Source organism: Pseudorca crassidens, chromosome 19 (genome assembly GCF_039906515.1).
Source record: "Pseudorca crassidens isolate mPseCra1 chromosome 19, mPseCra1.hap1, whole genome shotgun sequence".
NCBI lineage: Eukaryota > Metazoa > Chordata > Mammalia > Artiodactyla > Delphinidae > Pseudorca > Pseudorca crassidens.
The window spans coordinates 58,233,890-58,261,489 of NC_090314.1; the positions used below are offsets into that span (position 1 = coordinate 58,233,890).

Consider the following 27,600-nt stretch of genomic DNA (forward strand, 5'->3'; position numbering starts at 1 on the left):
AGGCACTCAATAAATGTTAACATTGGGAGCAAGACCTGTACTGCTAGGATATAGGATATATCCTATATAGGATATTTTCATATTCCTATATGATACCCAGCACACTTTAGATCACAGGGCCGTTAAAAATGCTCTGTAGGGGGCTTCCCTGGTGGCGCAGTGGTTGGGAGTCCGTCTGCCCATGCAGGGGACGCGGGTTCGTGCCCCGGTCCGGGAAGATCCCACATGCCGCGGAGCAACTGGGCCCGTGAGCCATGGCCGCTGAGCCTGCGCGTCCGGAGCCTGTGCTCCGCGACGGGAGAGGCCGCGATAGTGAGAGGCCAGCGCACCGCTATGAAGAGTGGCCCCCGCTCGCCATAACTAGAGGAAGCCCGCACAGAAACGAAGACCCAACACAGCCAAAAAAAAAGTGCTCTGTAAACTTTTCCTGTAAGAGGACTTTTTTCCCCTTCCATAGCTCTATACGTTTAACTTCTCTATTTCTTAAATTCCTCCTTGGAAAGAAAACCCGAAAGCCAGGCCCTCTCTTTCCTCCTGATGTCTTCCCATAGGAAACGAAACAAAATAGAAAAAATTAAAATCACAGTGTTGACCTACTTACACCCCCGGCTTCCCCACTGCACCTCCAGTCCTTGGAGGTTCAGCACAGAGCTGCCCACAGGGAGATGGCGATGGGCACACTCAGAGGTGGATCAGGCACTCCCACGGGGAATCGGGAGGGCCAGCTCAGCTCCCCAGGCTGGGGTGGGGTTAGGGGCGAGCTAGCAGGTGGTAGAGGAAGCTGCTGCCCCAGAGGATGGAGCCGTGGTTCTCCACTGTGGCCCCTGGACCTGTTATCAGCTGGGAACTCGTTATAAACGCAGATTCTCAGTCTGGTCCCAGACCTACAGAATTGGAAAGTCTGGGGTGGGCCCCCGCCATCTGTGTTTATCAAGCCCTCCAGGGGATTCTGTTGCAAGCGCAAGTTTGAAAATCTCTGAGACGGAGGAAGCTCCCTCCTAGACAGGGAGTTGATGAGGTTTTCTAGACAGGCAGGGGATGAAGGACCAGGAGATGAAGGGTGGAGGCTTGGCAGGCCGGGGGCGGGGCCCCCATCTCAGAGCCTTGAAGGGAAAGGCTAAGACCAGACCCCTGGGTTCCAGTACTCGCTCTAACACAAACTAGCTCCCTACCCTGCAGCAGCAACACGACCTCTCTGTGCCCAGTTCCTTCCCCAGGGCTGCCCACAGGCCTGATGCCAATGCAAAGGAGAACCCAGAGGAGCCTCAGTGGCCACCAGAACATGTGGCTCAAACTCGAGCCAGCTGAGCTCCCAGGGGCTGTAGAGCCCAAGGCCCTGGTTTTAAGCCGAGACCCCAGTGGGTGAGAGGTGTGCAAGGTGCCCTGAGTGAGTCACTGGGCCCAGATCGGGGGCGCTGGATCCAGAGAAAGGACCCACCTGGCCCTCCCAAAGGACCCTTTGTGACCCCCCAAATCAGAGTGTGCAGCTGATCCAGGACCCTCCCGCCGCCCACCGAGGCCCAGGGCTCCCTCAGGGAGGAAGGGCGCAGGCCTGCGGCTTCTGGTCTGGGAAGGGGAGCCTGGGAGGGCCCACCTCGCTCTGGCCCAGGTCTTAGTCGCCTGACTTGTCTCCTGAGTGCCGCCGCCCCCCAGTCCAAGCCTCCTCTCTCTTTCGTGGTGATTACGGTAACACACACAATTACAGTAATTATGATAACGGCACCATTAGCATAGGGTCCCCCCTCCCAATGTGGAGCGTTTTTTGTAGATTACCAGGCACTTTCATGGGCATTATCTCAACCAACGTCATTTATGTGTGATATTTGGCCTTCACCCCCCTCCAATCTGGGGAGCCGTCTAAGATCTGCTGCCTCCCCTGGAGCCCTTGGGACTGTGAGTGTTGGGGGCCCACCCGAGGCCCAAACCAGCCCCATAGGCCCAGCCAAGGACGCAGGTCAACACAGGAGGTGGCCATCAGGACCCAAGCAGCTCCTGGCCGGCTGGACCATCGCCAGAGCCTGGGACGCCTGCCTTCACTTTTCAGAAATGGTGGAGAGAGGATGAGGGGCTGACCGCCAGAGACACACGGAACCCTTCCCTTCAGGAACACGGGGACATTTAGAGACCTGGGGTCTGATGCACAACGTCCACCCCTGACCCTGGGGAGCGCTCAGCTGGGGTGGATGGGCCCAACCTGGGGGTCTCGGGCCCAGCTCATCTACGGCGGATAAGGACATGAAAAGCTTGAATCTTCCCATCAGGGCGGCTCTGGGACTTTCTTCCTCAGCCCTGGGGAGCCACGGGTCATTCCTTACAATGGTCACAAGTCAGCCAGTGAAGGTCATGGCTCTGGGGCTTCCCGGGGAAGGGATTCTCCTTCAGGGGCTGGCCCTTCCTCCAGTGGTTCTGTGCTGGTGGGTGGAGCCCCTTCCCCACCAGGGCAGAGGGGAAGGCAGGGGTCCCCAGGGAGTGAGCTCCCCCCAGGCCCCACCCAGTGCTGGTCAGGCGGCGTTCGGCCCCTCAGCTCCCCCATCCCAGCCGCCCCATCCTCACCCCATTAGAGCTGCTCCAGCCCAGTGTCCAGGCAGCTCTCAGCCCCCAGTGGACACAGGGGGTGGTTGGATGAGCTCAGCAGGAGAGCTGGGCCCCTGCTCTGGTGTGTGACCCTCGGCTCCCCAGAAGGACCCTCTCTGCGGCCAGAGCCACGGCACCCAGCACCCAGCCGTACCCCCAAGGAGCAGCACAGCTGTCTCTTTAAGGGAGTCCCTCCTGGGAGGAGCCGGGCTGGGGGATTAAGGCCTGAGAGGAGCTTAAGGGAGAGGAGGGGCACTGAGGTCGAATCCTCCTGAAGCCGCACCAGGAGGAAGTGAGGTCCACAGGCTCCGGTCGGGGCTGGATTGCGCGGCTGAGGCTGCCTGACACAACTGCTCATTTGCTGAGGTCACCCCTCTACTGGGGAACTGGCCCAGAGGTGATGGCGGACAGGACTGGCATTTCTGAAAACTGCCCCGGAGCCTGGCTCCTAGGGCGCCAGGGGCTGCTGGGAAATTAGCTGCAAAGAGCCAGTGCTTCCAGAGAGAAAGTGACAAGCGCTGGGGGCCATGGGCTACCTTTTTTTGAAGACCCTGACTCTCCCCGCCCTCGAGGCTCAGCAAGTGGACCTCTTCCTTGGGCGAAAACTCCTTCCTCTCCTCTGGCCAGCCCAGCACATCCTTCACCCTTAGCCCCCAGCTGGAGTCACGGCGCCTGGAAACCAGAGCCCAGAGGACACCTTGCGGGGTTTGGGGCTCTTCACTTGTTTTTGAAAAGTGTTGACATCTCCTGGACGCCACCCACCATACTCTACACCCAGCACTGAAAGTGAACACAGAAAACACCGCGGGGCCGACTGTCCACATTCAGGGGCCTCTCGAACAAATGGCACAGTGCTCAGCTCTGCTGAAGATGGACGGGCTCTGATCCCACAGCCGTCCTGGCCCCCAGGACCCCGCAGCCTTTCTCCTTCGGTCCTCACTCCTACCCCTGCCCCCTGTGCCCCCCGCCCCCCAGCCTGGGGAGCAGAAATCGCCGGTTGGCTCCTGGCGGGACCGACTGGCAGCCCCAAGGGGAGTCCGGGCCCCCTTGGAGCCGAGCTGGCTGGGCTCTGACTGGGGCTCTCGTTCCCACCACGCTGACCTCACCGGCTGCCCGCGACCTTACCAGCACGTCGATCCCAGAGAAGGTGTGGTTGGCACTGTCCAGGGAGTAGATCAGCTGGTACACCCCGTCGTTGGCCTCGCTGTTTCCATAGAAACCAACGCCCACCGCAGCACTAGAGGCAAGACCCCAAAGTTAGAGGTGACACCCAGAGGAGAAATTTTGTTAGTATACTATTTTTTAGCGCCGTTTAGACTTCACAACGAAACTGAATGGAAAGTACAGCAATTTCCCATATACCCTGTGGCGCCTCAGACGCCCAGACAGCCTCCCCAGCCGTCAACAGCCCCCGCCAGAAAGGGACAATTGTTACAACTGATGAACCTACGTGGACACGTCATTATCACCCAAAGTCCACAGTTTACATTAGGGTCACTCTTGGTGTCGTAGCACAATCTTATGGGTTTGGACAAATGTATCCGCCATTATAGTTTCATACAGAGTAATATCACTGCCCTTAAAGTCCTCTGTGCTCTGCCCGTCCATCCCTCCCTCATTCCTAACCCCTGCCAACCACTGATCTTTTTACTGTCTCCATAGTTTTGCCTTTTCCAGAGTGTCATATGGTTGGAATCCTACAGTACGTAGCCTTTTCAGACGGGCTTCTTTCACTTAGTAATATGTATTTAAGATTCCTCCATGTTTTTTCATGGCTTGATAGCTCATTTTTCTTTTTTTAAGCGCTGAATAATATTCCATTGTTTGGATGAACACAATTTAGCCATTCACCTACTGAAGGGCTTCTCAGTTGCTTCTAGGTTTTGGCAATTATGATGAAAGCGCCTTTAAGCATCCATGAGAGCGCGTTTTTGACTTTAGCTGAGGAACTCTTTCCCGGGGGTAGGGGAGGGGGTGGTCTGGAGTTCTGGCAGATGGGCTGGCCGGGGGAGGGAGGAAGGTTCTGGGGCAGCGGTCTCTGGCCGGGCCAACTAGCTCTGCAGCACATTTCATTCAGCCAACAAGAAAATGCTCCTGTTCTCCAGTCCCGGGGCTCTGAAGGGTGGAAGATTGCGGGCCGGGCCCTAGGGGTTTTGATGCTACAGTAGGTCTGGGAGGGGCTCAGGAACTCGTACCTTTGCCAGCTCCCCAGGTGACTCTGACACACGTGGGCTTGGGGACCACTGAGGTCTCATGAAATCACACTCGCCTCTCCCAAACCCTCCAAGGGTTGGGGATGCCCCCTCCATTCTCTATCCTTTCACCTCCACTTCCCCACACCACACACGAGGCATCTGTCCTGCTGAAATGTTTGGGCTTCTAGAAAGTCCCTTCTTAGTTTGAGTTAGGTTGAGCTGAAGCCTACCACCTTAAATCACGTACCTGCTGGCTCCTGGCTGTCCTCGGGGCCAGACTGGAATAAGCTTCCAATTCTGCAAGGCACCCTGTCAGACATCTGAATGGGGCTCTGCGTCACCCTTTCTCTGCTCTACGAGTCAGATGTGTCCTCCAGGCCCCGGTCTACATCGCCCTCTGGTTCAACTCTCTCTAATCATGTCACGTCACCCTTAAACGTGGCCTCTGCGTGAAGCACCTAAGCCCAGCTGGTCCCTCCAGCTCCGAGCACAGGGGGCTAATGCCCTGGGGTCCTCCCTCCCTGTCACTGACCTTGTGGTCCATTAATATTCCTGGATTTCTCCCCAGGAACTGCCGCTAAGCCCAGGCGTTCCTTCTTCCTCTAGTGCTGTATTGCTTTTTGTTTTGTTTTAAATAAAAGAGGAACTTTAAATCCATCCCTGTGAAATTTCATCTAGTTGGTTTTAGTCCAACATTCCAGCCTGAACAAATCATTAGAAGTCTCGCCTCTGTCACTGATCATACTTTCTCTGACTCATACCCCTGGGGGTCCTCTCAAGATTCATTAAACAGCCTCCTTGAGTTTTCATCCAAAACGCTGATTTTGCGGGGGAAAGATGAAGACACATGTGCAAACGCTTTCACCCTTTTTCTTTAAACAGGGCAGAACCTGGGATGGAATCCCCTGGGAGACTGTTCTAGAAACCTCCTTCCAGGCTGCCCTTGACCCCCAATTCAGTGTTTCTCAGAAAGCGGTCCATGGACCACAGGACAGAATCACCTGTTAAAAGCGTAGCTGGGGTGGGGCGGGGGCGGGGGGCACACCGCACCCATTTGTTACCAGTATGGTCTGAGAATGTGCATTTTAAAACAAGGTTCCTATCTGCTTCACGTGTCTGACGCACGCACGCGTGCACGCACCAGCTAGTTTGGTGAAGCCATGAGTAAATCAGTATTCTTTGCATTCATCCAGAATTGTTCAACCAGGTTTCAATCCACTTAACCGCACCACCACACAATCTGTAAACACAGCATCCGCAGGGATACTGGGAGGACCTTGGTCAAATGCAGAAATATTCATACATTAAATGTATTGTATTTCTATGAGCTTCTCTTTAGTCACTTCATCTTTTAAATTTCAGTCTGCTCTGAAAAATACCTTTCGGTTGCTCCTTGTGTTTCTAACTTTCTCTGCTAGTTCTCTGTGTCATGAGCCAGTGTTTTCTGGGGACGCGGCCTCAAGCCAATGCTCTCCCAGCCTTTTAACTCTCCCTTTCCCTCTTTTCAACAACGGAGGATTCTACTTTTGCGTCTTCTCATGGTCTATGGATTTATCGGAGATGATGGTTCAGGAGGGGCTGTGTAATTGCACCCAGTCTTCGGAGACAAGTCTGTGGTGCTGCCCCTCTCTGGTATAACAGCACCGCTCCCTTAATCAAATGTTAAATCACTCCCAAAGAGAGGTGCACTGCGAATTCTCCTCATGTCCCTTTTGCCTTGTTCATTCTTTCTTCTACGGATTCAATCTCCCCTCTTCTCCGGGATCCTTGCTGTCAGAGCTCAGCAAGACCCCCGCCTCCTAATCCCCCCGGCCTCACCTCGTATCCCTTCTCCTTCTGCTTTTGTTGGCCCCCCCTCCCCGCTTCTCTCCCTCAACTCACTCCAGCTGGGCTCCAATCTGAGCACGACTCCAGTGAAGGTAACTGTGGGCCTCCACCGCACTTACTGCCTATCCCCCACCCTGCTGCACCCCTACCCCAGCCCCCTCGCCCGCCCCTCTGCTCCAGCCACACTGGCTTCTCTCAGTGCCTTAAAAGTTTTGTGCATCCCACTCCTGGGCATATACCCGGACGAAACTATAATTCAAAAAGATACACGCACCCCTATGCTCATAGCTGCACTAGTCACAATAGTCAAGACACGGAAACAACCTAAATGTCCATCGACAGACGAATGGATAAAGAAGATGTGGTCCATGTACACAATGGAATATTACTCAGCCATAAAAAAGAACGAAATAATGCCACCTGCAGCAACATGGATGGACCTAGAGATGATCATACTAAGTGAAGATAAGTCAGACAGAGAAAGACAAATGCCATACGATATCGCTAATATGTGGAATAATCTAAAATATGACACAAATGAACTTATCTACGAAACAGAAATAGACTCACAAAGAACAGACTTGTGGTTGCCAAGGGGGAGGCGGGGTGGGGGAGGGATGGACTGGGGGCTTGGGGTTAGCAGATGCAAAGTATTATATACAGAATGGGTAAACAACAAGGTCCAACTGTGTAGCACAGGGAACTCTATTCAATGTCCTGGGATAAACCATAATGGAAAAGAATAGGAAAAAGAATAACTGAATCACTTTGTTGTACGGCAGAAATTAATACAACATTGAAAATCAACTATACTTCGATAACATAAATTAAAAAAAAAAAGCTTTGCTCCCCCTCTCCCCCCCGCCCCGCCACAGGGCCTTTGCACACACTCCAATTCCCTCTGCATGGAAGTATCTCCTCCCAGCTTGCCCCCACCTTTGCCTAGTTCACGCCTTCTCATCCTGTTGGTCTTGGTGCCCTTGTCACCCAGTTCACACCCGACTCGAGTGGGCCATCCAACTTCACGCCTATGCCTTGTCTCCAGAATTACCCTTTAATTCGTAAGTACTCAGATCAAACAAGCACATGATCCTCTGTCTCTCCCAACAGACCGAGAGCTACAAGAAGGCAGAACTGGTGGCTGTTTTTCTGATCGCCGGCTCCCTCGTGTCCGGCCCAGGCGACCCGGAGAATTCTGAAGGAGGAGCTGTGCCACATACACTCCCGTTTTGAGTTTTCCTTAAGCGGCAGGTCATGATTACTTATTGGAATTGACCCTCCCAAGTCATTCTTACTGTTCCAAAGTATTCTTCTGTCACTTGCAGTATTTTTTGCGGAAAAATCTGAGTTCCTAGGAGAGAGGGCTGCCTGCGTAGCAAGCACTGCTGGTCTCTTTGGCCGTCTCCATCCTGTCTCTCCCTGCCCGCCCTGCACACCTTGCTCTCAGGAGGAGGCTGTTTAATACCAGGTACTTTGCAGGAGGCTCCTTTCTGCTGGGAGTCATGTTTGTCTTTGAACTTGCGACCATGGCTCAACCTCTCTCCTTTAAGTTTATGATTTAAGCCCCGGCCGCGTGTCTCACCCAGCCCTGGTTCCCTTCCACGTGTTTGCTGCTTTGTCACCCCTGCAAAGCTGCTTTGAGTCCTTGCCTATCTTTTGGCTTAGATGCCCTGACACTGCAGGCAGGACGGGACCTTGAACGTGATCTAATGGAGAGGAAAGCCCGGGGGATGAGGTGAGCCGCTAGGGATGAGCCCCATCTGCCTCTTGTCCCGGGGCCAAGACAGTGCTGTGGGTTCTTGGATACAATGGACAATTAGCCATGAGGCATTCCACCCCTTGGGCAGGACCACCCCCCGGAGCGTTTCAGGAGGAGCTGAGGCTTTTGGAAAAACCTCTGTAGATACAAAGACAAGAAAAATACAACTGGTGAACACAAGGCCCGCGTGTGTGTGTACACTGCCTGGGCAGCGTGGCTCTGACACACAGTTAGAAAGCCTCACTTCACCATCCGAAGCAAAGAAGACCCAGCTGATGGTGCTAAGAGCTATTGATCTTGTGAGAAGATGGCATTGATCTGGACTGGAGTCAGACTTTGATCGCAGACCCCGGGCGGCCGCTGGGAGGGGACAGGACGCAGAGAGCAGCGATGTCGCCGGTCAACTGCTCAGGGAGCTCGCTGCCAGGCTGGAGAGACCCCCCCGGGGCAGGGGCCAGGGATGCACGGGAGTCTCCCCTCGCCACCCAGGGCATCTGATTCCCACTGTTGGGCGAGAAAAGGCACAGCTTTCACCCTGGAGACAGGCCCTCCCATCCAGGTACCCGGAGCTCAGGCAGGAGAACATGGCCAGACAGCTGAGGAGCCACTTGGGGTTTGCCGGTGGTGGGGTGGTGCGGGAAGTGGAGGGCGAGGCAAGACCCAGATGGTCAGGCCCACTTTTCTTCCGCTGTGTCCGCCTTGCAGCCTCACACGGAGACCCCCGCCAGCCCCCGCCCAAGCGCGCACGCCGGGCCCGGCGCAGAGGGACACTCACCAGCAGACGAGCCCAGCCGCCACGGCCGTCCAGGTGATGCAGCAGGGGTGGCGATGCTTGGTCTGCACCGCACTGCTCTGCAGGGAGCAGCACACACACACCAGGTAAGCCGCGAGGAAGACGAGGTTCAGGCCCAGCCCGACGGCGGCCACCAGCCCCAGGAACAGCAGCGACTGAGGAGGGAGAGGCCTGGGGTCAGCACTTGGTCTCATGGGTGGCAGGGGTGTCGGGAAGCGCCCTGCCCTCGGGCTGGGCGAGGAGTGGGGGGCAGAGGAGCTCAGGTGTGGGTGGGGGAGGATACGAGATGAGTGGTGGAAGGAGGAACGGCTCAAGCCTGGCCCCCAGGTCCGGGGCTTACACACCTGGATGCAGGTGCGGACCAGGCATTGTCTGATGGATACTCTGAGCTGCTCAAGACACAAGGCAGGAATCATCCCCAGACAGTGAGGTCTGTGGGCAGTGCTCCGTGTGACTGAGGGAGACAAGATGGATGTCCGTGGGATCAGAGCATCCAAGGCCTCCTGGAGGACACGGGGCTGGGCGGGGTGTCTCAGAAGCTGAGTGGGGCCTGTCGCAGGGCGGGGAAGGGATGCCCTGGCGGATGTGCCCCACGGAGCCTTGTTCCAGGTATTGGGGTACATCCTCAACCAGAGGCCAACTCTGCGCTGGGGGAGGGGGGAGACGTCAGGAGATGCACCTGGGGCGTCCCTCTCATCACATCTTGAAAGGGACGGCGACCCCTAGATGCCAATTGTGGCAGCAAAGCCCAGAATTCTGAAGGGGGGAGGAAATGCCGTCTCAGGCCCGCCGAGCAATCAGGGTCCTACAGAAGGAGCCGCTACCCGTCAGGAGGCCCACAGCCCCCCACTCCTTGCCTTCCAATCTCGATTCAGCCAGATGGACGCCAGATGGCAGCAGGACTGGTGGCCGCCAGCCAGGGCTGGACCTGGCTCTAAGTCAGGCTCCCGAGCTGACAGCCTCGCCCTGCTGCCCACGTGCCCCGGGTCGTTCCCAGCCCAGAACCCCCAGTGCTCCAGTCTGGGCTGTCAGGGCAGGGTGATGAGCAGAGTCGGGGGAACACTAGGGCCCTTCTGGGCTAAGGGGGAGACAAGACTCAGGCAGGGGCATGCGCACACCAGGAGACACCCCTGAACACAGAGGCTGGGGTCTGCAGTCCCGAGGCCCGGGGTCGTCTTGGACGGGGGTGGGCAGAGCCTCACAGGGGAGAGGGTGTCTGCTGAGCCCACGCAGCCGCTCGGCCCGTGAGGGCTTGGGCCGGCCTGCGGACCCCTGGCCTGACCTGCTCAGCTGGTCACCTGGACCGACGGGTTTCTGAGCCTCACGGACAAATGGCCAAAGCAGTGGGGACAGCCCAGAGGAGGACAGGAGAGATGGCTCAGGGTGGATGTGACGAAGTGTGGCTTTCGCCTCCACCTGGGATAAATATGTCTTAGGTACTGCCAGGAACTTGCTCCCCGACCCCCGACTCAGCAGCATGGGTGGTAAGCCCTCCTCCTCCAGGTAACTGGGAAGGCCCAGTGGACCTGACCACACCCCCCTGCGGAAGTCCTCCTGGGTGGCAGGCGCTGGGGCTCCCGGGCCAGGGCCACTGGGCCTGTCCCATGGACTGTGCCAGGAGGCTGGCCTGGTGAGACGGTGGAAGAAGCTGCCACTAGCCGGCCCCCAGCCCATGCCCCTCACTGGAGGCCCTGTAGCCCCAGGCCAAGGGGAAGAAGCCAAGGATGGGGGTTTAGAGCCTCGCTATTCAAAGCGAAGTTCACCTTCTCAAGCCCCACCCTGGACCCAGTGAATCAGAACTGCACCAAGAGATATCCCAAGAGATCTGTATCTCATTGAAGTTGGGGAAACCCTGATTAGTGTCAACAGACTTTCTCAAACTGTTTATAGCAGCTTAACCTTTTCTTCAGACTCGCTTAGCAGAGCGCTGATGTACAGAGAGCCTCTGACTGAGGGGTGGACGTAAATGCCAAGCTTTGTCCTGGCCACCCCCTCGCAGGCCTGAGGCCCCTCTGCTAAAGCCCAGGACCCCCGTCACAAGTTGCAAACCACTGTGCATATACCCCAAGAGCCAGCAACCCCACTCCTGCATGTTCACCTGGCAGAAAGGAGGGCTCATGTCCCCCACAAGATACATGCAAGAATGTTCACAGAAGCCTAGCACTGCGGTAATAGCCAAACACCAGAAACAAGCGAAATGTCCACCAACAAGAGATCGGATAGATAACAGGGATTGGAGCCACACGATGGAATATGACGCAGTTATGAAAAGTCAACTGCGGCGACAGCCAGTGATGTGGGAGAATCTCACAGATGTCACGGTGGAGGAAACAAGCCAGATGACACAGCAGAGACTGTGTGGTTTAACTGACGTAAGATGCAAAGTCAGAGAAACTCATCTGTAGTGACAGAGGTCCGAATAGGAACTACCTTTGGGAGGGAATCAAGTGGGACGGAGCCTCCTGGGGGGTCAGGAATACACTTTGACTGGGATGGTGTCACTCACACACACACACACACACACACACACACACACACACACACACGTATTGAGGTGTACACTTAGGGATGTGCACTTCCCTGTAAGTTAATCCTAATTAAAAAGAAGGTAACAAAAACCTGGATAAACCTTTTGTATAGATTAGAGACTGGTTAACAGCCATATTTCCTCCCAGCTACCCTGGACAGCCTCACCCTCAATCTCCCCCCAAACAGGAAAACCCACTGACTCTATCATGGGTCCCCATCCACCAAGGAAGGACCTCCAAGGAGTAATCTCGACTTGGGTTGGTGCCGTTTCAATCTCTCCAAACCACAGCCCGTCCCCACCCCTGAGCCCCTGCCCTGGCTCCCCTGTTTCATGCCTCACAGCCAACTCCGGCCTCCTGACCTCCTGCAAGCCTCATCTCGTGCGCAGGGCCCTGGGATTCCAAGGCCGGGGGGCAGGGGTGGGGCTCCCCAAGCTGGGCATCTGGTCTCATTCGATTACCCTTGGTGCAGCCCATCCCCGGGGAGGCCCCGTCTGGGAAACCCAAATGCGGAGGCCCTTTTGTTAGCAGTTCCCCTCCAGAACTTTCCTCGGGCGCTGGGAGCACGAGGGCAGGGGCAGAGGTTAGGGTTAGGGAAGGAGGAGTTGGAGGGGGGAGGGAAGAGGAGCCTGAAGAGCCACCTCCCACGGCCACCTGGGTGTCACCGGCCACCTTGGTGTCACCGGCCAGCGGCCAACGGGCTATTATTTTCCGGCTGCTAATTAACACTGCGGGTCCCCGTGTGTCTGGGTGCGGGGAGGGCGTTACAGGGAGGACCTCCCGTCCAGAGGAAGCCAGGAGCTCTGCTCACACGGCCTCCTGCTCTGACAGCGCCGAGAAGGGAGCGTTCCAGGGCAGCTCCTGCGGCCGCCGCCTCCCCGCCCCCGCGTCAGGGCTCGGGCCTCTCCCTCGTGGCAGTGACTTCCATTAGTTCTGGTTTGTCACTTTGCGATGAGAAACCAGAGCACGAACCCAGGACCCAAGCTGGGGGCAGCACTGACCGACTGGCATTCTGGGAACGCCGAGGCTGCAGCTGCATCGCGAGGGGCTCCTGCACTGGGGCGGGGGAGTGGGCAACAGCCCGAGCGCCCCTCGCCCCGAGACCCCAGGAGACAGAGAGTGAGCCAGCCGAGGGGCGAGGCCAGGGCGAGAGGCGCCGGAGGGAGAGGCAGTGACTCGATATGGTGCAGCCCCTCCCCCCCGGGGGCAGGGGGCAGGGCGCAGCGTGACTGTCCAGCTGACCGTGACTCAGGGCTCAGACTGAGTGAAGGGGGCTTCCTCTTCCCAAGCTCGACTCCCCTCAAATCCTGCCGGCGGGCCTCCCCGCCTGGCCTTTCCTCCTGAGGACTGCCCCCCGAGTTGGGGGAGCCCTGTAGTTCTGGGTCTAGCCCCTCCCCCGGCCTAAGGACACACACTTGGGACTCTCTGGGGAGTCTAGGAGCGGAACCACCTAACGTCAACACACGGAAATCCGTGCCTCCGTGTAAAAAATTAAGAGTGTCTCCTCTACTTCCTCACGCGCGTCCCAGGAGAACGGCTGGGCTACGGACGCGGCTGGGCTGTGGACGCGGCTGGGCTACGGACGCGGCTGGGCTGTGGACGCGGGGCAAGGACCGACGGCGCAGGGCGCACACAGGAGGCTCCTGCACATGCGCAGGCAGGAGCAGCAGTGAAGCTTGGCGCAGCACTTGGGAGCCGCCGGGCCTCTCGGGGACAGCACCTCCTCGGTGTCTGGTCTCCCACCTCTCCAGGGAGGCGGCCGCATGCTGACGGTGGCAACTGAAGGAGGAAACTGCAGTGGCTTGTTCTGGGAGTCACTGCCGGGGGCAGTGCCAGGGGCCCTTTCTGTTGTCCCCAACTCTGTCCAATGGGCACCTGGCCAGCTGGGGCTTCCTCCTTGCCAAGCAGGGCTTGTGGCAACTTAGGGAGCGCCGGGCGCTGGCCACATGCTTTACACCCACTAACTGATCGGGTCCCTTCAGTAGCCCTTCGAAGCAGGGATCTGCTCCATCTCCACTCCTTCTCTCCGGGCAGAGGTCAGCAGACTCAGGCTGAGAGGTCTGGGCTGCTTCCTCGGATGGGGCTGGGGGCCCAGCGGGGCCGGGGCGTCCTCCTCCACCTGGGGCTCGCCTCACCTGCCCCTGCAGACAGACTGGGCACGACCTCCCCAAGAGCCTGGTGGATGGAGCCCAGGTAGCCTGAGCGAGGACTCAGGGTCAAGTCCACTGGCAGGGAGGGATGGAAGGACAGCCATCAGGGGGCTTCCATGGCTCCCCAAGACCCCTGAAAGTGACTGACCCCTGGGAGCTCTGCTTCCTCAAGGAAGTTCTGGGAACTGACTTTGCTCAGGATGTCCCAGTCACCAGGCGACCTGCTTTTCACTCCTAGACCTCCTTGCCTTCCAGATCCCCCGCACGGCTCGTCCCCGCCACGGAGCTTTCCAGGACGCACTGCCTGTTTCCAGTTCCATTTAATCTTTGTGTACACACACACACACACACACACACACACACACACACACACACACACACAGAGTACCACAGGACGGTACTGTTCACTTGGACGTTTGGGGCATGAGCTGAAGCCCCCTCTGCATGAGTCTTTCAGTCCTTCCTGATCAGTGACTGTAGACACAGATCTTCCATCTGTTCTCCATGGGTTATGGTACTTGGACACGTTTCTGAACCTCAAGGCCAGTCTGCGTAATGATTTGCGTCACTGGGTCCTATCACGTGCTATGGGACCCTCTACGTACTAAACATGTTTCAAGGGACATCTCATTTAATACTTGCAGAGGAGGAAAGTGAGGCTCAGGGAGGTACAGACACCTGCCATGGTCACAGTTTGAGTACTGAGATGACTGACAGCAGAAGGTGCCCAATCCAGGGTGTTAACTGACGTGGTGCCCTGACTTGGGCGGTGACCGCCGCTCAGGAGGAAGGGGACGAAGGTGGGGACGTCCAGGAGAGACCCACGGTCAGACAACAGGGGAACTTACCAAAACAGGAGCCGCCTTAAATAAACACCCAGAGCCAGACTTCCCATCCAGGCTCACCAGACTCATCTCCCACTCAGAGCCCTCAGGCGGCCTAAGCAGTACAAGGAGGGTAGGGGTGGGGCTGGGTGTTTGGCGGCCGGGGAGCAGCGGCCCTGGGGATGCCAGCACAGTGTGTCAGGGTCTGAAACCCCGGGGAGGAGAGGGGCAGGGGCTCTGAGTGGGTCCCTCTGGCTCATCTGCCACCTCTCCAGGGGACCGAGGGGGGTGGCCCAGGCTCAGGCCCTGCCAACCACAGCTGCTGGCCAGACGGGAGCTGTCTCTGGCGGGGGGAGTGCCCTACCGCCCCTCCCCACACACCAAGGTCTTCTCCACCCAGGCCAAGAGTTTACTTTTCCTCCAGGGGAGAGGAGAAAGCTGTGGTTGGAGGCCCCAGGGGCAGGATCTGGGGCGCAGGGTTTGGGACACAAGGACGTGGGGTCAGACACACACACACACACACACACAGTACGCAAGCAACACAGCTGTCTCTGAAATCATATCCGCCTCTTTTCATGCATTCATTGGGAACGGAAGATTCCCTGGAGCTCTCCCCAGGTGGCTACATTCTCAGGGAACTGCCTTCCCCAGGCAGGGCTCGGGGAGAGGGAGGCCAGACAGACAGGGAAGGAAGCGAACTCGGCAAGCCAAACCCGGCGACGGATCCCTGCCTAAGAGCAGGAAGGGGTCCTGATTCTCTCCTCCTTCTGGAAGGGCAGGCACCATCTGCCTGGGGCCCGAGGGTGACGGGGACACTAGGGGTTATTATTAGACTCCCTGTCACTGGCACCCTGCACACCCTACTGGACCAGGATCCCCGGCGCCCTGCAGGAGAGAGTCCTGGCAGGGGAGAGGTGAACAGCCGACCCCTGCTCAGCCTCCCTGGAGGCCCCACTCTGCCCTGACTGGCCTCACACCAGGAGACTGCAGAGAGCCTGACACACAGGCAGAGGCTGCCGGGGGTCAAAGTCCTGAACAAATGGGCCCCATCTTGGACTTCCCAGTCCCGGAATCTTTGACCCAACAGAAAACTACTCAGCCTGGCTACAGGGGCTAGAGAGGGCTGGGCCACACCTGAGAAGGCTGGGAGATTCTGCAATTGTCTGGGCGGGGAAGCCTGGGGAGCACCCCTTCTCCCCAGGGGTGCAGAAACCGCGGAGGCCAGCAGAGCAGGGCAAGGAGAGAATTGCAGGGATGAGGCGAGTGGCTGGCCAAGCCGCTAAGATCCCAGAAATCCAGGGCCTAGAAGGTGTGTCTGTACAGAGAAGGAGGGTGCGCTGGTGTGAGATGGGGCTGATGGGGGCCACCTTCCTTCCCCCAAATATCCACACGTAGCTGAGGGTCCACACCCCTCTCCCCCAGCTCTGTCGCCTTCCAGGAGGGGCCCAAGTAGAGGTGCTGGCAGCGGCTTCCACGCTGCAAGCAGGGGCTGGGGAGGAGAGTTGCTGCGGAGACGAACCGGGAGACCGGGAGTTTCTGCCCAAACTTCTCCCAGAGAGAGCGCGTCTTGTAACCGCAGAAGGAGGAAAACGGCGGGGCCCTCCTCAGCATCTCCGCAGCTGGTGCGGCGGAATCACCGGGTACGGGCACAAATGCCCCTACGCCGCGCGGCGCTGCCCTCCCCCTCGGCGCTCAGCCTCCCCGCCCCGCCACAGGCAGCCTCTGCGCCCTTCCCCCCCGTGTCCCTCGGCCGGCTTAACTCCCATCTTTCCAGTTGTCCCGGCCCATGAGGTTCCCAGACCGGAGGGCCGTAGGCCAAGGACTCGCGGGGAAAGGGGAGAAGGGGCGAAGAGGCTGCGGGGAGAGTGGGGGACGGGGTCTGGACGCCTGTGGAGAGCGGCGGGCTGGGAGGGCGGAAGGGGTGGCGCGGGGACTTGGGGCGCCGGGTCGGGGGGCGGCGCGGACTCACCTCCTGGTAACTCTCATCGCGGGGCCTGAAGGTGCTGTCCACCGGCTGCAGGCGCAAGCCGACGTGCGGGACGCTGTGCAGCCACACCACCCACCAGGGCGCGATATACTCCACGCGCGCCGCCAGCATGGCTCTGCCGGAGTGCGCCCGCCCGCTGCGACCGCCGACCGCAGCCCACCGCCCGGCCCGGGACGCGCGCCCGCCCGCCCCGCCCCAGGCCCGGCCCCGCCTCGGGCCCACCCCGACCCCGCCTTGCCCTGGACTAGGCCCCGCCCGCTGAGCGCGCGCGCCCTCCCCGCCCCCTCCGGGGGGGGCGCTCCTCGCCCTGTGCTCACCCTCCGGCTGCAAGGGGTCACACCGAAAAGCCTGAAGCGTGTTTTTGGCCTGGAATCTGTCCTGGCCCCACGGGCGAAAGAGGTGGAAGGAGAAGTGGAAACAGCCCCCAGAAGGCTTCTGAATCTGTCTCTGAACAGCACTCTCTAGGTCCCCGGGCTTCTGGTCACTTATCATCAAAGCCAGCATGTAGAGGGTCTATGAGTGCCGCGGGCAGTCATGGCGTGAGAGGCGAGGCCGGCCGTTCCTAGCCCTCTTAGAGGGTAGTGAACTGACAGACTGGGGAAGGAAGGGACCCAGTCCTGGGTCACTAATTCCGTATTCACTCTCAACCGTGATTGAGCATTCACTCTGTAAGCCACGTGGGTTCAAAGACACGGTCCTACCCCGGAAGCGCCCAGCGCATCTGCCCAAACTAACGGGTGCCGCCTGGAAAGCCCCGGGCGGGGATTAAGAGAAGCAGCCGATTCTTACCAGCCGGCGGGACGGGGCGGGCCCCCTGGGGAGAGACCCTGGAATTGTCCTGAGGGGAGGGGAGGGGAGGGAGCACCGAGAGCGCCGGGAAGGGCCGGACATCCCAGGGAGACGCCAGAACCGTCGAGAACACAAGTTTATTGAGCGCCTACTACGTGCCAGGCACTGTTCTGTCCGTGAACAAAAGCGGATGGAAGCTCTGGCTGGGAGGGGATCGCAGTTTAGCGGGAGGTGGTAGCAGTACCCACGTGAAGACGGACAGCGTGCTAGGTTAGCGATGTTCTGGAGAAAAGCAGAGCAGGGTCGGCGCGTCAGGATGCGGGGGATGCGGTGGGGGCAGCCCCGGATCCGACATAGCCTCGCGGAAGGACGCGCGGTCCTGCGACCCAAACCGCGTGTCGTGACTGCGGGACGCGCGGGGCGGGAAGGAGGGGGAAGGCTTGGGACAAGGTCCAGGGCAGGGTAAAGGGCCGCCTGAGGTCGGTGAGGTGGGTGTGGGGCGGTTAAGGGGTCCTGAAGGGATCAGGCTTGAGTTACAGACAGTCTGAGAAGTGGTAGCGAGGCGGGTAGAGACACGGGTGAGAACAGAGACCCGGGAGAGGCTTCTAGGTTTCTGGCTTGGGGAACGGGGTGGATGCGGGTGAAACTCCACCAAACACGCGTGGCTGCTAGAGGGGGAGAGACCACACACGCCCCTTCCCCTATCAGAGATCCAGGGCTGAGAGATGGAGTCCTGTGCTGTGGTCGAGACCTCTCTCTCCTCCGGGAGGTCGCGGTCCGGGTCAAGGTTCCCTGAGCCTGACTGCAGCCGTCCATCTGCGCAGGCCCAAAGCTGAGGCACAGAAGCTGGAGAGCACTGTTCCTGTCACTGGGGTTTCCTTTCATTAATTCAACAAATTTTGATTGAGCACGTTCTCTGTTCTAGGGAATACAGTGATGAGAAAAACACACGTTCCTGCCGGCATGGGAAGTTTAATAGGTGAGGGGAGGCAGCCTTTATCCCACTCAGTGATTAACTACAACCCCAGCCCCGCCCAGCCCCCCCCACCCGGCCCGGCAAAGTGCTTTCAAGAGCCCGGTGTCGGTGTGTGAATCGGCACAGAGTCTTGGGGGGGGGATATTTCCTGAAAAATGACACGTGAGGTGAGAGCTGAAGTTAACCCCCAAGTCCTGGGGGAGGGTGGATTCGGAGCAGGGGGACAGTACACTGTGAGATCAGGGACCAAGGTCCGCAGGGGACGGAGTGGAATCAGTAAATGCAAAGCCCGCAGTGAGGGGAGCGACAAGAAGGAGAGGCTGGCACACCACCGACAGGAACAGACCGGTGGCAGGCTGCCAGGGGCTGGGGTGCAAGAGGGGACTTTGGGGTGGTGGGAATATTCTCTCTGGATTGCAGGGTTGGTTACACAACTGTACACGTTTGTCAAAGTACAGAGAACTGCATACCAAGAAGGGTGAATTTCACTGTAAATTATACCTCAGCCTTACTTAAAAAATATATATATATATAAAATTTATATATATATATATATTTTTTTAGTTCTCCAACCAGGGATCGAACCCGGCCCCTGGCAGTGAAAGCTCTGAGTCCTAACCACTGGACTGCCAGGGAATTTCCCAAAATAAAGGTATTTTTCAAAAGAGAGAGAAACAAGTTGTCAAGGTAGGCCTGGGCCAGACCACACATGGCCCCAGAGGCCCTGGTCAGGGTCTTGGTCTTGAACCGGCCGTGCTGGTAGCTCAGGAAGACGGACCTGAAGCGGTTTCGTAGGGCCCTCGGCGGCGCTGATAACCTGCATGGTCACGCAGCCCCCAGGCAGCCCCGGGACCTCCGGGATAGGCACCGCCTGGTGCCACATACACGTTCCCCTCCCCCTGCCCGTTGTCAACAGCTCTGGCTGCAGCTGCTGATCCCTGCCACAATGACCCGGAAGTTAGGAGGATTTGGCATTCCTCTAGGAAGATTAGAGTCACTACAGCAAACTGCAAGTGTCTTAGGGGAGAAGGGAGGGCGAGGGCATGGAGTGCACCCTGAGCATCGACTTTGCTGGAGCTGGGGCTGGGCCCAGAGACAGAACGGGTCGGGGAAGGGTGGGCCCGCAGCCCACACCTGAAGACGCTGACTGCACAAGCCCACCCTCAGGGCCATCACCGCAGCCACGGGGTGCAGCCTGGAACACACAAACCTGCTGGGCCGGTCTGCACCCAGCTGGACAGTGACCTTTCTAGCTGCTTCCCCGGAGGCCTGCTGACCTAGACGGGACGCCAATGAAGCAGAGAAGCAGAAGAGAAACGTGAGACCTCCCAGGGCCTCGTTAAGGGCGTCGAACAGCCCTCTTGCCTACGCAGCTCCCCATTCATCTGGCGTGGCAGGAACCACTTCACCCAAGCTGACCGGCTGACCTCAGAGAGGCAGTGTCGGCCCTGGGCACCAGAGGGCTTGAACACATACCGATGCAGCAAACCAACTTACGCAGAATCTCTGGAACCAGACCTGGCCTCAGCGAACTTTTAAAAAGTGCCCTGAATGACTGGCAGGCACAGGCCGGGGCTGAGAACCACAGCATGAAAGGATGCCTTCTCTAGACAAATGCCTGCGGGGTTTGTATCCTAGGAACTGGGGCTGGTCTCTGCAAAATGTGCTGGGACAAAGGGAGCCCAAGTGGTAAGCCCGCCCTCTTCCTGGGAAGCTGGACCAATGAAAGGGCGGGCAGGACTGGAAGCCGCTGAAGGCGCCCCATCTGGGTCTGTCGACAACCACTGAGCGCCGAGGACCCTTGTGCCGGAGGAAACAAAACCCGAACTCCTCAGGACTAGATTGAAAAAGGACCTCACATGCCTCGAATTCTTATAGAAAAAAGCCTACGAACGATCTCAGCCACTTGGCTACTTGGGCGTAGATCTCAGTGCAAACCACGGCCAGACCTTCCCGGGCCGCCGGCGCTCATTTGCCGTAGTTTGGCGCCACCTCGTGGTGCACCCACACATCCGTGCCAAGACCCTAACCTCCATAGTGTAGCTCACTGGACTCTGAAACCACTGCAGTGGGGACTTGCCATAACCTTCTGGGAACTTAGTGCTGGGAACAGCGCCCTGGCGACCCCCACTCAGCTGCCTGAGACTGGTCCTCGGGCTGGGGAAGACTTCCTGGCCAAGGGGTAATGAGGCCACAGGACCTGTGCCGGGCTCGTCGTTGTCACCAGTGTGGGAAATTTCCTTATTTCAAGCTCAATGAATCACTTTCCCTGCTTAAAAATGCGTGCCTCCTAAAACACTTGGCCCTCCATACTGCTCTGTGGGGAAGGGATGGGGGTCCTTCCACGAGGCAGGAGGGGTGCATGTAAGCGAACTGCCCTGCCACCGTGCAGACACTCGCTGGCCACAGGGGACCAACGCCCACGACTGAAGGCGATTTTGCCTTCTAAGTATTGCCGTATCTGCGTCTGGAGTCCTCCCCGGGATTGGTAACTGGCGCAGGGGGAGCTGCGGTAGTTTCTCAAGATCATTCATGTCAGCAAGTAGTGGAAGCAGGACTGAATCCCCAAGGAGCCAGGCCTGGCTGGGAGGTGGGATTCGGGTCTTCATGCACCTGTCTGAGCAGCGTGTCCTATCCCCACACCCACCACTGCACTGCCTCAAGGTCCGGGGTCAGATCTCTGGCTCCTCCATTTAAATGTTCAGACCGGTCTTTGGGTTCCAGGGTCTCCTTTCGCTGGGCTAACATCCACTCATCTCCATGCTTAACTCACAGGCTCCTTCTCAGAGCCCCTCATCTAAACTGTCCTCTCATCTGCGTTCATCTCACGGCACCAAGTACCACTCCCGAGCTCCACTTAATCTTGAGTAGCACTTAGGAAACACACAAGAGTGAATTTTCACTCCTGTGCCTGAGAACACAAGTGTCTTAGTCGAGGGAGGGGAGGGAATCACACATCCACCTCCGCATCAAGAAACATTTCAACATGGCAGACACAAAAGCGCCACCACCTCCTGAGGAAGAGACGGCTTCATTTACTGCCGTTTCCAAGAAGGCTGATCAATTCCTCCTTTTAACTATCATTTTCATGACAAGGGAGCTCATTTTACCTAAATGACTTTTACATCCCACGAGTGCAGACTGGCTTCACTTCCACCAATAATTGGCTCTTTTAACTGCCTATTTCCATCTACTTATTTTCAAACTTAGGCTTAAGAAAAAAAAAAAAAAGATGGCTTTATTTGTCCACTGGGATCACAGCCCAAGATTAGGGATGCAACAAGGTAGCAACCAGGACCCCCATCCTATTCCCACCAGAAGCCATTCCAAGTAACACCCACACCCCCCATCCTCAAAGAAAAAGGCCATTTTGAGAATTACAAATTTTTTAATACAGTTCAAATCAGTGTGCGTGATTCACTTCAGCTCCTTCACTGCCAAACCTAGAGGAAAAGAGACACCAGAAGTAAGCCACTCAGAAGATTATTCATTTTATCTGAGCTACTGCTTGTCTGGATTTTGCACTTAAGCTACAGAGGGTTCGCAAAGCTCAGAAATTAAGCCCACCAGGACGGTTTCGCTTAAAACATAACAGTTAGCGTTTGATGATAAAAACGTTCCCTCTCTCAGCCTTTCTAAAGACGTTCCAGTTAGTCTTACAAGGGCAAGTGGTGCTGGCTGACTTCTCACTGTGAAGCAGCAGCCTTTGGAACCCCCTCTGGGCTCCTGGGGCAGTTTCCTCCCAGGTGCCCTTTTGAGCCTTCCACCACCAGGACAGGCCCCTATGCTTAACTAACCTACGCTCATGGCCTGTTGTATTTAATAAGTCCCTCAGCCTATAAACATGGGGGTCATCAATATACCAGCACCTACCTACCTTGTAGGGCCGCGGTGAGGATGAGATGAGTGACAGAATGAGCATCGGCCGTTATGCTGCTGCATTAGGAAAGCACTGAAGGGGCTGAAACAAACTTTCCTGTGGCCATGGAAGCGATTTCTGCTATGGGATCTAACCTCTGAGAACCACACATATTCCCTGCACTACAGCCGCAGCAAGAGCAGATACTTAGACAAAGTACAGAATGGACTTTCCTCATTCTGGGGACAAGTGAAGAAACAAGGTGGTGACACAGGGACCCCCACACTCCGGGCTGCTCCCCCCCGCCGGGGTTCCCGCCTCACTCACCTGGGGGCAGGGACTGCTTCAGCTTCTCCGCCTTCTCTTTGTCTGTGATGACCAAGGTGTAAAGGTACCTGCTACATCGAACCTTAAACTTCACATTATCCTTATTTTTCTTGATCTTGACCGCTATCAGAGACCAGAATTAACAATTAAACTGTATCACAGAAAAGAGAGGGCGCACAGTCCACCGGCTTTGTAGGTCTGCAGGACGTGGCACGTGTGACAGCTGTGCTTGCCTCCCTCCACTGTCCCTCTGTTGAAACAGAAAACAAGATGCCCCCGCCCTCCTCTGAGCTCAGTATTTAAAAATAATGTCAGAAATCTTCATTTCCCTTACATTACTACTCAAGAACCTGGAGCTTAATGTTTATATTTAAAACACAGGTAGTATCTGGTACACTGAACACATCCCAGAACATCCTGTGTCCATCTCATTATTATTATTTTTTAAGGGATGAAAGTAGTTCATAAAGTAAGGAGATGGATTATCTGCTGAGATCAAGAGCTTTCCACCACCCTTTCAGAAATAACTGCATATGAGATGCCATCGGGGGCGATGCTAAGGCTCTTCCTTCAGGTCCGCCCCCCGACATAATGAGCATGTGCTGAAGCTTTTCCTCAAATGCGAGCAGAACACATGTCCTGGGCTCTTTATTGCTTTAAAATTCCATCTCGGGAACACAGCTCAGACCACAAAGAGCCCCAAGTGTGCTCGAAGTTCAACAGCGCAAGGTTTGAAATGTAGCAAACAGCGTGGTTATGTGCAAGCGTCGATGCACCTTCATGAGGCCGCCACCTATTCTGGCGGCAGGAAGACACCCGCTTCCCAGGTTACTCATGTCAGGCACCTGTCAAGTTCCCCGTTCCGACTTCTACAGCACAGGTAACTTGCACTCACAACCCACAGCTCCATCTCTGCCAATAAACTGCTCAAGGGGTGGGACGTGTCACAGGAAGCAGAAGCTCTGTGGTCCTGCCGAAGGCACGGGCTGCCTTGGCTCATGTCTTAATAAATCAGGCACATGGATATTTACTCAAACCAACCTATTTTGCTATCTTAACATTCCTCCCAAAGCTAAGTATACTGCGTCGTCCCTAGCAGCTGCTGTACATCTATAAACTAACTGAACCCTCACAAGATAAGGCAGACGCATCGCTTAAAAGTGTTTATTCAACATCATGTGATGCAACAATTCTACTTACAGGAATATACTCAAAAGCACAGACAGCAGCAACAAGAGATGTTTGTACAACGTTCACAGCAACATTATTCACAACAGCCAAAGGCAGAAACCACCCAAATGTCCATGGACGGATACGGAGAAACAAAATGTGGCGTGTGCACACAATGGACCATTTAGTCTTAAGGAGGAAATCCTGACAAATTCTCCAACGCGGATGAATTCTGAAGATCTCATGCCAAATGAAGCAAGCCAGTCATGAAAGGACCAATACCAGAGGATCCACTTACACGACATACACCGAGAAGAGCCAAACTGATAGAGACGAAGTAGAATGGTGGTGGCCAGGGCTTGGAGGGAGAATGGAGACCTACTGTTTAATGGGTTACAGAGTTTCAGTTTTGCAAGATGAAAATTTCTGGAAAAGGATGATTGCACGACAGTGTGAACATACTCAAAGCCAGTAAACTGCACACCAAAAAAGTTCATATTTTACAATTAAAACTATAAAGAAATATTCAAAAGTGTATTCACAAAACACTCACTGAGCACCCTATCACATCCAGGGGAACGTGACCCCTACTCTCACAGGTCACTGTCTAAACTCAAGCTCCCCAACAGAATTAAAATGCACAGCCATCTGATGGATTTGGTGTCACTTGCTCAACGTGCTGACGTCTCCAAGAGATCATCTGATCTGATCCTTGCACCAATACTAGGAGACAGATGTCATCACCCCCTCTTCAACAGAAAGAAAACAGTGGGATTGTGTTTACCTTGCTAAGGACAGCTACCTGCTGGTAGAGCTAGGATCTGCCCAGGCAGTGACAGCAAATTCCGTGGCCCGGACTAAGGCTGACCTGATACATTTCCTTTGTGCACCACAGTACATACAAAAACACAAGCGCACTGTCACCCGGGGTCCCCACCACCCGTCAGGACAGACATTCCCACCAGATGCTACTTGTTCTCACAGGTGGTCACCAGTTCACACAGCACCAGGGGATCAAAGGCAACAACCTGTTTCAGGTAAAGGGGACACAGACATGACTCTCCCTGAAGCCCCGTGAACTCCCTCAAAGGCTCTCCTGCACGCCACTGCTTCACCCTACCAGTGACACAGGGCATCAGAGACGGCTGGCACCTCAGCCCACCTTAAAGTAAGTCAGCCCGAGAATACTCCACCTTCACGTGTTATCCGATTTTCTCTTTAGCACAAATCTGGGAAGGAAAGAAAGCTATAAGGAGCAGCACAAGAAAGATGACTCCGCATTAAGGCAGTTCAAGATCTAGTATAGAGCACAAGCTCCCCACACCTCCTTCAACTACAACACAGGCACACCAGCAGAATTCCCTCCCAGTGTAGAGAGAACACGCTGGCAGCTGGGGCTGGCACACGTCCACCAAAAACTCGCTGTTTTATGTTTCTGATGCCATCAATTACTTTTCCCTTCGTTTACAGGCTAGGACGCTAACACACGTAGAAGGGAAATGACTTAGTTCCTTGTGAGCAGGGCCTGTGCTCAGCCCAGAGCCTAACATGCAGCACTAAGTCGGGGTTTACGAAACGCGCGTTTCCAGATTTTCACCCAGTAAGGGTTCCGTTCTGAGCACCTACCATACACAGGAGGACACACACGAACAAAACACCTTAGGACTTTTCTTAAACGTTCACATTTAGCTAAGGAAGAGAACACACTGGCCAACCACCTTTTCTTACGCGAGACCTGCTAAAACCACTGCTTCCCGACAGCACGCACAAGCTTAAGCAGCCGCCCGGCCCAGCGCCCGTGCAGGAGCGGCTCCGCGCCAACGCGACCCTTTCCACTCGCTCGTCTAAACCCTCACTTACATTTGGCGTCCTTTCGCCTGGCTGTGAGCAGAAAGTCCTTAATTTCCTCAATTTTGCGAGGCTGCAACACAAAGCAAAAAGAAGCAACTGTAGAGACACGCTTTTCTAGGATGGTCGGGCCCACCAGCCCCTCTCGGGGCTCGGAAGACCCTCGCACAGGCGCCCCTGCCCTCGCCCCTCGCCCCCCAACCCCGGAAAGGCCCCAGGCAGGGGTCGTTCTCACCATGGCGACGAGGCGCGGAGAGCACGGGCAGAACCTACGGGAAAACAAGCGTCAGTGACCATGGGATGCGGGGACCAGCAGCTACCCCGCTTCCCGTCCCCACACCCCCGAAATACCGGCCCCATCGCACTCCATCCTCCTCCCCCCGCACCTGTGATCCAGGCCCTGGGTCCCCAGACATCACCCAGCCGTGGATTACCACGGATAACACCCCACTCCCAACGCAGGGCCCGAGAAACACTCACCGTGAACAGCCAGAAGCGAGGAGAACGGAAAAGAAAGACTTCCGTTTCCGGGCAGTTAAGCCCTCCCCCAGAGGAAGCTGGGTACGGTGTTCGCAACGGGTCAAGAATAACACAGGCGTTCGCCTTTCCCATCGCTGCGTCTCTCCCTGGATTAACAGCGCGGCTCCCCGAAAGCAATGGGCCGCTTCCCTCCACCACTCCCTACCTCCTCTATCCTCCGGTCCAAACCCCACCTTGGCTTTGCTAGGTTTTATTTCAGATTCGGTTTGAAGACCTGTGTTAGGACTTACTATCTACTACTTTCATTAGACCTGTGTATTGGGCATCTACGCAGAGATTTTTTTTTCTTTTAAATGGAGGGACCCTCCTACGTACATTTTATAACCTCTTTCTAGGGGTTCCTCCCTTTTCCTTCTGGTCTCCTTTGCCACGGACATCTAATGTGTCATGGGCAGGGCCCTCTTGCTCGCCTCTTCTTATTGAACGGAGCTTTTCCACTGGCTGCTTCCAATTCCTTTAAGAACTGGTACCATAAAAGCAAGTTAAAACTTGGAATAGGGGCTTCCCTGGTGGCGCAGTGGTTGAGAGTCCGCCTGCCGATGCAGGGCACACGGGTTCGTGCCCCGGTCCGGGAAGATCCCACATGCCGCAAAGCGGCTGGGCGCGTGAGCCAGGGCCGCTGGGCCTGCGCGTCCGGAGCCTGTGCTCCGCAACGGGAGAGGCCGCAACAATGAGGCCCGCGTACCGCAAAAAAAAAAACCCCAAAAAAACCAAACATGGAATAGCTAACGTTTTATGGAACACTCACACCGGGCATCTCCTGTACTAAGCACTTTACCCATAGGGCCTCTGTGATCCTCGGGCGTGCTTGTGATGGGTGGCTCCGGTCGTTTACTCCAGTCTTACCGCAGAGAATGAAGGCGTGTCAGTTGCTGGGAGAGGTGAAGTCAGGACTCGGAACCACGCTCCCAGACTCTTGACCACCTCCTCACTAGGCTGCCCACCTGAAACGGGCTGGCAGCTCTGGGAAGGCAGCGTTCCCTTTGCCCCTTTGGTTCCTCGCAGCCTTCACCCCATCCCTGGTATTATTTTCTCAGCACAAATTTACCCTCAGCTCTTCCAGAACGTCTTTTCAGGCAGGCTCCGGGAAACCTGAGGTTATCGATTTAATTTTCATCCTCCACTTTATTTTTAACCTCCTTACAAATGTCTACATTTTATTATATTTGTTTCCTCCCCAATTTAATAACTGCACAACAGAATGTAATTGCCCTGTGCGCATTATTACAGAGCAGCTCACCTGAAGAGAAAAGAGTCCTTTACCATGAACTTCGCTTTGAACCCACTCCCCCCCGCCCCCCCCCCCCTTCCCTCCCATTAGACAAGCCCAGGCTGAGCATTTTCCTAGAGATGCTGGAGATACAGGGAAGGATAAACCCACAGTCCTTGCCCCTGGGAGATCACGAAATCCTCTAATGGTGCTAGACAGCCTTTTAAAAGAAGGCAAACTATGT

General features: G+C 56.3%; 2 protein-coding genes across 7 annotated transcripts in view; both read right to left on the reverse strand.

The window, feature by feature from the left end:
- The window catches only part of TTYH2 (tweety family member 2), a 39,945-nt gene extending 23,130 nt beyond the window's left edge, over positions 1-16,815 (reverse strand). For 2 of the 5 annotated variants that reach the window (XM_067717122.1, XM_067717123.1), the window contains exons 1-3: positions 16,620-16,815; positions 9,131-9,303; positions 3,700-3,811 (exon numbers count right to left, since the gene is read on the reverse strand). In XM_067717122.1, the coding sequence (XP_067573223.1) occupies positions 3,700-3,811; positions 9,131-9,303; positions 16,620-16,748 (414 nt within the window). In that variant the 5' untranslated portion in view covers positions 16,749-16,815. Of the gene's footprint in view, positions 1-3,699; positions 3,812-5,016; positions 5,156-5,301; positions 5,448-9,130; positions 9,304-16,619 lie in introns of those variants that run through there. The other 3 variants (XM_067717124.1, XM_067717125.1, XM_067717126.1) reach the window with 3 other exon arrangements.
- Positions 16,816-21,770: 4,955 nt separating this feature from the next.
- Positions 21,771-26,186, reverse strand: RPL38 (ribosomal protein L38). Of its 2 annotated transcripts, none has more exons than XM_067714021.1 (5): positions 26,087-26,186; positions 25,842-25,875; positions 25,619-25,679; positions 22,589-22,711; positions 21,771-21,845 (listed from the first exon to the last, which is right to left on the reverse strand). In XM_067714021.1, the coding sequence occupies exons 2-5, from the start codon at positions 25,842-25,844 to the stop codon at positions 21,820-21,822; spliced, it is 213 nt and encodes a 70-aa protein (XP_067570122.1). In that variant the 5' UTR covers positions 25,845-25,875; positions 26,087-26,186; the 3' UTR covers positions 21,771-21,819. The 2 variants fall into 2 exon arrangements, with proteins under 2 accessions (XP_067570122.1, XP_067570123.1); XM_067714022.1 differs by lacking the exon at positions 26,087-26,186 and adding an exon at positions 25,993-26,017.
- Positions 26,187-27,600: the final 1,414 nt, after the last annotated feature.

What these genes read in the sequence shown, in the direction of transcription:
- RPL38 (XM_067714021.1), bottom strand. An exon ending in CAGGCGAAAGGACGCCAAAT is followed by an intron (nt 22,712 to 25,618) that starts GTAAGTGAGGGT and finishes GGTCTCTGATAG; the next exon opens with CGGTCAAGATCAAGAAAAAT. An exon ending in GAAGCAGTCCCTGCCCCCAG is followed by an intron (nt 21,846 to 22,588) that starts GTGAGTGAGGCG and finishes CTTTTCCTCTAG; the next exon opens with GTTTGGCAGTGAAGGAGCTG.